Consider the following 9,867-nt stretch of genomic DNA (forward strand, 5'->3'; position numbering starts at 1 on the left):
CAGAAATTCCTACTTAGCGGGAGGGGTGAGGCAGGTAAGGTGGAGTGGTGGGGGGCGGCCCGAGGGGGTGGGAGAGGGTCCTGCCCACGCTGCGCCTGGGCTGGGACTGGTCCCACTGGCGCAGGGTAGCAGGAAGCTCTCCACACACTCACCGGACCTGGGCTAGGACTGGGTCTGCTGATTCTAGTTTTTAAAGTTTGTGTTGTATCATTTTGTTTTTCAGTCTGGTGACTCAATCGACATCCAATTCTCAGGGTCTTCTGTGTGCTAATTAGGGTTCGGCCCTAACAGGAGCACACTGAGTGGACATCCAGGAGTTCAAGGGCAGTCTTGCAGCTTTAGTTTCCTGAGAACTTCTGTCTCTCTTATTGTTCTCAACTTTTTGGTTCTGTGAGCTCCCTTTCTGGTTCTCTATCAGAAAACTGCCAATTTTCACAAATGTACCACATCTAAGGTAAAACAACAGGACAAGAACAAAAAAACCAGCGATGGGCTTTTGCTCACACAGCTTAGATATGCAGCTCCGTTGAGCTCCCTCAGTGTTGGCTCCTGCAGGCTTCTCTTGCCAACCACCACTGTCACTGCATGGGCATATCGGGGACTGGGGCGTGAGAGGATGGAGGAAAGGAGCTTCCCTCAGCTGTGAGCCCTTGGAGCTACCTTTCCCATCCCTGGAACTCTTGTTGCAGCACTGTGCTCATTTTTGAGTTCAAATTGTCTTTTATTTAAATTGGAGACTACAGCATGCTCTTGCCTATCTGTGTGTCCTACTTACATTTTAGAACTTTCAGAGCAGTAAGCTGTGCATTTGTCACATCTTTACTATTGAATTCAGTGGGAGAAAAAGAGAATATGCTCACTCCATGTCAGCCACAACTAGGTCCTCTGTTAACATTTTAATTCAATCTTCTGTCAAGAAATTATTTTGGTTTTAGACTTATTTCATATGCAAATGTTTTTGTTTTAATGACTTCATTTGCCTTTACATTACAAAAACAATAGGCTTTATGGTTTTAGTAATTTCTTATGAATTATGGCTATGAACCTGTTCTGTTTTATGTCTAGCTGTCCCCCTCAAAGCCTCATGCAATCAGTGGGGTGGGCTTCTAGAGTTTGTGATTAATTCATGGTGCATGCTGGGATTATGGGTGTGAGTGCTCCACCTGGTCTGGGGTGGGTAGGCTAAATGCAAATATAAGCAAGGGAGAGAGGCTCGCTTTCCGCCACCACTGCTGCTGCTCCTTTATTTTTTGCTCTTGCTGTTTTGCTGTTTCCCACCACCATAAACTGCTGCCCTCTGCCATGTGCTATCCTCCCTTGGAACCAGCTGAGTACTGCCTGAAACTTGCACAAACTGTGAGCTCACTAAGCCTTTCTTTCCTTAATTTGGGGTGTTGGGTATTTGGTCCCAGCAATGAGAGAAAAGTAACTGAGAAACTAAACCAAATAAAATTTTACAAATTACAAGCCCTTCTAGGTTCCTTCCTCTCTTTGTGGTTCTCAAAGCACATTCACTATCATTATTTAGGATTTTTTTGGCAGCCTGAAGATGCCTTGAGGAAATTTCTGGTTTCTTGCAAGAAACTAGGTTTGAACCAGAGCATCTTGAGCCTGACTGCTTTGTTTAAGCAGGCACTTAAACTACTGAGCTAATGGGCAGGTCCCCAACTATCATTATTCAGAAAGGCATGGTGGTTCATGCTCATAAATTCTCTTTTTTTGGAGGACTCACACTGAACTATACCTTTTAGCTCTTTCTTTTTCTTTTTTTCTTTTTTTTTGCGGTACAAGTGTTTATTCTACTGAGCTATCTCCCAAGCCCCAGCTCTTTTAAATTCTTAAAAAAATGTTTTGAGGCCTGTTAAATTACCAACTTGCCCAGGATGGGTTCAAACTTGCAGTCCTCCTGCCTCAGCCTCCTATAATGCTGGATTTACAGGCCTGTGCCACCATCCCCAGCCCATGTTTACAACTTCTTTGCTCCTCCTCCATAGGTTGAAGGTTGAGTCCCCTTCTACAGACCAGCATCAGTGATCTGTAGCTGAACGTGACATGATAGGAGTCCTATTGCATGATTTCTGAGGTTGCATTAGAAAAATGGCATAACATCTGATAGGCTCTCACTTGAGAACATATAAAGATTCTGGAAACCCTAGAGCACCTGTGCTGGAGTGATGTTGTGGGAAGAGGACCAACTATTTGAGTTTTTAAAGCCCAGGTGACAGACATGTTACTAAGTCACCTTTGAGATAATTTCATCTCTGACCTCCCTTTGCAAACAGACTCATGAGACATCCAGGGACAAGACACTCAAATTCCATGGGACACATAAAATTATATGACATATCAAATTGTTGGGTTTTTAGCCACTAAATAGTGGGGCTATTCACAGTAGACAACTTGAACAAAAATGTGGTAAAGCTGACTCTACCACGAAAGTAGGGTTAAAATCAAATTATATCAAGTTTACTTCCTAGATTGTGCTATTAATCTATAAATTTAAAAGACACATAAAATTAAGATTTTTAGAATAACAAATTACAAATTAGTGCTTATATTCTTCATGTTTTTATACAATTTCATCTTACAAATAGCACATTAGCTAGTCTACGTGCCACCATCACATACTTGCTCTTACGTCCATGAAGCTTCAAGGAGCATAGCTTAAAATCTGCAACAGGCAAAGGACCACAGAAATCACAACTGAGACAGCCCACAGATTTGAAGTGGAAAATAGCAAATCTTTGCAAACAGACATCTATTCTGGCCCTTGGCTGCTCTTGAGCTCATTTTAGAGTTCGCTGAGGTTCCCCAGGATAGAAATCTACTCCTCCCAGGAGCTGGGCTATTTTCCTTTCCATGGGCATGATGCTAGGAAAGAGAAACATCTTTCAGAAGAAAGAACATTATTATCAATAAATAGCTCTTTGTACTTCTCTGCTTATTTCATGTCAGTCCTACCCTTTCTTATACATACCTTCTTTGCATACCAGTAGTGCTCCAATGAGCCCCGAATTCAGGTCTTTCACCAGATCCACATGAGAAAAGTATGAGTAGGTGAGACATTGGGGATCAGAGTTCACTGGCCCACTCTCTGCTGAGACGTGCCAGACATAAGTATGGCTCTCACCAGGAAAGACTTTATCATCAGCCTTTTCTCTTTGGCTGGTCTGATCATCATATTCAGCTCCTAAAAGCAAAAAGGATGAAATTGTTCTTTCTGGGCCCGTTGTCCACTCCCAGAAATATCTGAAGCTTATTTTGTACCAAAGGGTTCTACATAAGAAGGACATTCAGGAGGATCACAAGTTGGAGCCCAGCTTGGGCACCTCGTCAACTTCATGAGACCCAATCGCAAAATAAAAATATAAAACAAGGGTTAGGGATGTAGCTCATTGTGAAGACCCTAGGTCTTATCCTAACTGCTGCCAATAAAAGATATACAATTATTATATACTAATAAAAAATTGTGGGCTGGGGAGATAGCTTAGTGGCCTAAGCACCTGCCTGGCAAGCGCAGGGACCCCAGTTCGATCTATAGTACTGCATCCCGTGCTGGCCACAGAACCCTGAGCATGTTCCGCTGGCTAGCAAAACCAGGCGTGGTGTCACAGGCCTGTAATCCCAGTACTAGAGAGGCTGAGACAGGAGGATCACTATGAGTTTGAGCTGTGTAGCAAGACCCTGTAACAAATAAATAAATAAATATAAATAAATAAAAATTCTCTTGAAAATCAAAAGAATAGACTTTATGAAACTTAATTTGAAAGATTAACAGACAGCAGCTACAAATGGAGCCTCATAGAGTCCAGAGGAGCTTCAGGCTTCTAATCCTAGAAGAAGTAGTGAAAACTCGGCTTTGATGAGAACCCCAGATTCTGTGTACCAATCACATTGCCTCCATTCTTGCCTATTTCTTCCTAATACAAGTTAATTCAGCAACATTTGAGGTGTACTTTTTTTTCAATACCATGGATCAAACTCAGGACCTTGTGCTTGCCAGGCAAGCACTTATTCCACTGAGCTATCTCCCCAGCCCTTGAAGTGTACTTTGTCACACTATTTGATAGGCACTGCTGAGGCAGTTGTAAGATTCAGAGACAGTTTTAGAAAAACTTTTTTAAAATTTGTGAGGAACAAAGAAATATAAATGTGAAATTACAACACAATGTAGAAACACTCACTTACTCAACAGGCATTTACTGAATTCTTATCCTTTACCAGGCTCAGCTACAGGTTGAGAATACAATCAATAAGGTAGAAGTTTCTCATAACCCTTTTGGCTCATGCTCCGGGCACACTCCATTCACCAGGCAACCAGTGACATGCACTCTATCTTTACAGACAGCAAGCCTGTCCTTTTTGTCTCCCAAGCCAATTTTGGTAAACTGTACTACTATTCAACCTGATAGGTCAGGATTCAAAGTTTCACAGGCACTCTGCCCCAAACATTCTTCCTCTTGGTTTTCCAGGCACCCTTCCCCAAGCTCTCTTCCCCTTGGTCCCATGCAGAGCGCAACTCAAAACCACAGACCAGGTCCCCTGACTTTGACCTGGGCAAGGCCACAGAACTCTCCTTGGTTAACATTAAGAGTCCCCCACAGACCAGGCAGCCTGCCAAGATTAGCTCTTCCTCGGCCGTTCTGGCCCACGATCACCCTCCCAAGCCAACCAAGTTGATAGAACATAACTAAGTGTCATAACCAGGCTGGGCCTCAGTATTCCCTTTGAGGGCACACCCAAGGTGACCAAACTTCTTCCCACTGGGTCCCACCTTCTAAAATTCCACCACCTCTCCATAGTATCGCAAGCTGAGGACCAACCCACTTACACACAGGCCCTTTCAGATTCAAATCATAGCATGGGGCCTTGTGGGGGTGGCAATTAGGTCATAGGAGTTCCACCTTGGGAAAGAATTAGTGATCCTGTTAAGAGAAGGGCTAGATGTCAGAGAACTGGATTTGTTACCATGAAAAGAGATTGTTAAACAAACCAAGTTCAGCTTTCTTGGTTCATTCTCAAAATTGTCTCTCTGTCTCTGTCTTTGTCTCTCTTTCTCTCTCTCCTCCCCTTTGCATCTCTCAGTAAGTGATGCTATCTGCCATGAAGCCCTCACCAAAACCTAATGCTATTACCATGGTCTTAGACCTGCAGAACTGTAAGATAAATGAGCATTATTATTTTATAAAGTATCCAGTGTCAGGTATTTGGTTATGGTCACCTAAAATGACCTAAGACAGCAACTACTTTCAAGCACATACATCTTGCTTTTCTGTCTCCAACAGGATAAGACAATAGGAGTGCATTGGACTTACCCTCAGATGCTTTCCAGTAAGATACACCAACACCATGAAGACTGACCGGATGAGAAGCCATGTTCTTAAGTGTAATGACCACTGTGTCATAAACCTCAGCCCAGATGGTAGGACCCAGCAGACCTGAAAGAATGAAATGTCCCTCAAAAGTCATTTGGAGGATGGTACTCCAGAAAACCTGTTGTTATAAAAGTGAGGGTCCAAGTCATGGTGGAGAAGCAGGCCTCTGTGATTCTTGATAAAGAACAGTTATGCTTGCTATCAACACCAGCTTAGCCTCATGGTGCTCTAAAGCAATGTTTCTGGCAATCCAACTACTGTATTCATTAATTAAACTAATATTTGGGTTCCTACTCTAAGAACTGTCCTAGGTATTACACATCATGGAAACTAAAGTCTAAAAACATTGACCACATAAAGAAATAAACAATGTTAGGCTGTGAAGATAGCTCAGTGGCACAAGCGTCTGGCAAGCACAAAGTCCTGAGTTTGGAGAGAGAGAGAGAGAGAGAGAGAGAGAGAGAGAGAGAGAGAGAGAGCAAGAAAGAAAGAAATTTCAAATTGGTGTAACCATGATGAAAGATGACAGTGTTCTTGGAAATGGTAAAGTAGGAGGTCAGGGACACTGTGCATGTAGTGGTCACAAGGATCCTCTCTGAGGATGTAGCACTTGATCTGCTGACTGCAAAACAAGCAATATTTGCTATGATCTAGTGGAAGAGCATTACAAATATATAAGATAAATACAAAAGTCTTGAGGCAAGCATCAGCTTGGGATAGCTGAATAATGTAGCTGGAACAAAGTGAATGGCTGAAGAACAACAGAAAATAAAATCACAGAGGCAGAAAACTTTGGCGGTTGCAAGATCTTGGATAATTTTGCTTTTACAAGAAGTAAATTAGGACAATTTGAGACTTGTTTTGGAGTGACAGTCAACAGGATGTGCTGGTGATGGACTAGATGTTGGAAATGGGAAAAAGAAGAAGAGGCAAAGATGGTTCCTATAAATTTGGCTTTTGAAACTGGGCAGCTGATTAGTCCATGACACAGAAAATCCAGCCAGAGGTAGAGAGTTCAGACTTGTGTATGCTTTGAGTATAAGATGATTACAAAATACTTACTTGAATGAATTAGATTCAGTGAGGTAAAATAGTTTTAATTTTCTTAGACCACTGTTTTCAATTGAATTATGTAGAATTTCTTTTTCTTACACTTTATTGAATCCCAAATTTTGTCCAGTAACCTTCAGGTATGAAACAGTAAGCTTTTATGGTACTAATGAGTCCAGTCCAGACTAAGGTCAATTTTTTGAGGGGTTGAGACAGTATCTCACTGTGTAGCCCAGGCTGGCCTCAGACTCACAGCAATCCTCCTGCCTCAGCCTCCCTGAGTGCTGGGATTACAGGTGTGTGCCACCATGTTCTGCTAATGTTGAATTTTTGATGTACTCTGTAACTCAAAGTTCTCTTTCTCCTCTAGCTAAATTCTGGCAGGTTCAGAAAACCGCAGTAAGTAAAAGTAATTTTGTTGGAAACTTTATTGCTTTCTCAATTTCCTTTCCTTTTTTATTAATTTTATTGAGAAACAAATAGCAATAGTTTCAAAACAGGTTAGTAGGACAGTTACAATAATTAATACATTTCATACTGTTGTCTTTGTAGTAGTTATTCAGAGTACAAGATGCAGACCTTGGGGCTGGTGAGATGGCTCAGTGGTCTAAAGCACCTACTTAGAACAAGCTTAGCAAAGCAAAGGGACCACAGTTCAATCCTCCAGCCCCACATGCCAGCCAGCCCCGCCCCCTGGTGGGCTAAGCTGGCCACACACACACACACACACACACACACATAAATAAATAAATTTAAAAATAAATAAATAAGTAAATAAATTTATTTTTTTTAAAAAAAGATGCAGACCTTATACCCTGTCCAAACACTATTAGTACAAATCTTTCTTCTCATTGGACTAAGAGAAAGTTGCTGTATATCTATCCTATTACAAAATGGACCTTCATTTATATCCCCCTTTTTTGTTTAGTTTTGTCAGAGATGGGTATTTCACTGCCATTTAAATATTGTAGGTGTGTGAATTCTAATCTTCCTCTCCAACTGATTTTAGCTGCTTCTAGACACTATAAGGTGGAATCAAATGGAAAGAGGGTAGGAGTGGAAGAGGCATGATGATATAGCTTTTCCTGGGAGCAACAATGGTAATGTTGTACTAGCACATGCCCAGATATTTGCTCTTTCTTAGAAAACTTACATGAGTCATTTGGATAACTCAATATGTCATTACCATGGGATTTGCTTTCTCTACCTGGTCACTTGTATTTGTTTTGTTGTTTTGTTAGTTTCTGTTTCAGGCAACATAGCCTACACAGACCTTTTCTTTTGAAGTCATGGAAGCTTTGCAGGAAGACTTCGTGTGTGTGTGTGTGTGTGTGTGTGTGTGGTACCTGGAATCAAACTCAGGACCTTGTGCTTGTAAGACAAGTGCTTATTCTGCTGAGCTATCTCCCCAGCCCTGGAAGACTTTTTGAACAAGGCCTTCTTAAGAACAGTCTCAGCCCATGACCTTCTTGGCCTGATGTGGGAAGCCATTAACTGGTATCCATTTTATAATAGTGTCAGCCATTTTCTTAAGTTTCTATTCCCCTGCTGAGTTAAGTTTCTGGTCCTTCCCGCCTTCCCCATTCCCAGTGATATGCCCCAGGTGTGGGACCTTCCTCCGTTGCCTAGATACCTGCTGATCCCCAAGAGCCAAGACTTCCTCATTCCTACACTCCCTATATATATCCAGCACCTCCCCTGAATAAACGAGACTTGATCAGAATCCTGTCTTGTCTCCATTCTTTGTGTCTCCTGTCCCTTCTCATCCCCACTCCCCCTCTAGGGTCCTCGTTGACTAACCCACGGGTCGGGACAGCCTGATGCCTAACAATGTCAGTGTAGTCAAATTCCATATATTCCACCTTTCATTCTATGCTGTTAACTTCTGATCTTGCAAATATTCCCAGACAAAAACCAGGCATTAGTCAGTGTTTCCCAAGTTCCAGGGATTGTCAGTCAAATCTTATACTGGTTCTCCTGAAGCTTGCTTGTCATAGCTTGACATGAGGGAGAGTTCTCCTTTTTTACATGGGCTAGGGATATGTCAAAAAATGTTATTTCAATAATTTTCAAATATAAAGTTTTTTAAATAAGTTCCTAATCTTCTTTTATACAGACTGAAGGTGTATCATGGCCTAAGGTTGCAGAACCAGTTCTGGACCACAGCCCAAGTAAGTCCTGAATAGGTGGGCTGGTACTTCTTTTTAGAATGTGGTAGATACTTTCATCTATAACTCTCAGCAACAGTTCTAAGAAAGAGCTCCAGGAGTGTGTGTGCCTAGCATGAGGAAAGCCCTGGTTTTAATCACCAGCACCACAAAACAGAAGGGAGAGAGGGTGGGAGAGATCATAGAAGAAAGAAGAGAAAAAAGAAAAGGAAAAACGTAATCTAAGGTAGAAATGTTCCATTTAAACTCCTTGTTACATGCTTATTTGGCACTTAATTGGTAGTGAGCAGTTAGGGTTCATGGAAGGGTCTACATAAAAGGTATAAATTTGGGAGCTATTACTAAAAATCAATCTTTTAAAGCTATGAAACTGGATGGGATCACCCTGGGATTGAAGATAGAAAGAAAAGGAAATGCATCCAGAACTAAGCTCCAGGGCACTCTAACATCCAGAGTCCCAGCAGAGACGAGGTGTGGCTAGTGTACTTCCCTCTAGGTGGCAGGAAGGAAAACTGGCCAAAGAACATTCTGTTTGGCAGCTGCCCTCTCTAACCACAGTCCTTAAGATGTGTGAACTCTTGCTAGGAAATAAAAGACCTAGCATCATAGGTGGCACTCAACAGTGCTTTCATTACCCATCCACGGTGGCCTGGGCTTGGCAACGTTGAAAAGGTGATCCGTGAACTCTACAAACACTGATTTTCTGTACATGACTGAGGTGTTGAATGGAAAAGCTCTTGGCATTGTTGTAGGGAATCTGTGAAGAAAAGAAAGGTATTCATTTTGGCGGACATTTCTTTGAACCCACTTCAAAAACCAGCCAGAGGTAATGCTGTCCTCTTACTCTACTGTTTACAATGTAAAATGGAAGCTGTGTATGAATCCCTAATATCTATCAAACTAAAAGTTTTCACAAGTCAACTGATAAATTAACTGCTGAAGGATAAATCATAAAATATATCCCCAAACACATCAGCTGAAAAATCTGCTGCCAAGCAGTAACTACTAAATCCTTTAATGTCATCTCAAAAACTAGAACTTTCAGCTAAGAATTGTATGTGAAAATTTTGTCAATATGTACCTAAAATTATAGTACCCTTCTTATGATCACCCAGAATGCCACATAAAAAATAACTTTCAATAAAGACCATGTATATTAGGGTACAAGTGATGCCAGGAACACGAACTCAGCACATCTGGCATCTAGCAGGTTGGGAGTTATATTCATTCCCCTATATCACTTATAATCCTATGAATTGATTATAGTTTTTTTT

The 9,867-nt window shown here is 41.6% G+C and overlaps 1 protein-coding gene across 2 annotated transcripts in view; it reads right to left on the minus strand.

Annotated features, from left to right (window-relative positions):
• F8 (coagulation factor VIII) overlaps window positions 1-9,867 on the minus strand; it is a 162,631-nt gene that overhangs the window by 127,374 nt on the left and 25,390 nt on the right. For both annotated transcript variants that reach the window (XM_004648247.2, XM_023708466.1), the window contains exons 2-4: window positions 9,229-9,350; window positions 5,316-5,438; window positions 2,978-3,190 (exon numbers count right to left, since the gene is read on the minus strand). In XM_004648247.2, the coding sequence (XP_004648304.1) occupies window positions 2,978-3,190; window positions 5,316-5,438; window positions 9,229-9,350 (458 nt within the window). The remainder of the gene's footprint in view (window positions 1-2,977; window positions 3,191-5,315; window positions 5,439-9,228; window positions 9,351-9,867) is intronic.

The sequence above is a fragment of the Octodon degus genome, unplaced genomic scaffold (genome assembly GCF_000260255.1).
Source record: "Octodon degus isolate 3935 unplaced genomic scaffold, OctDeg1.0 scaffold00373, whole genome shotgun sequence".
Lineage (NCBI taxonomy): Eukaryota > Metazoa > Chordata > Mammalia > Rodentia > Octodontidae > Octodon > Octodon degus.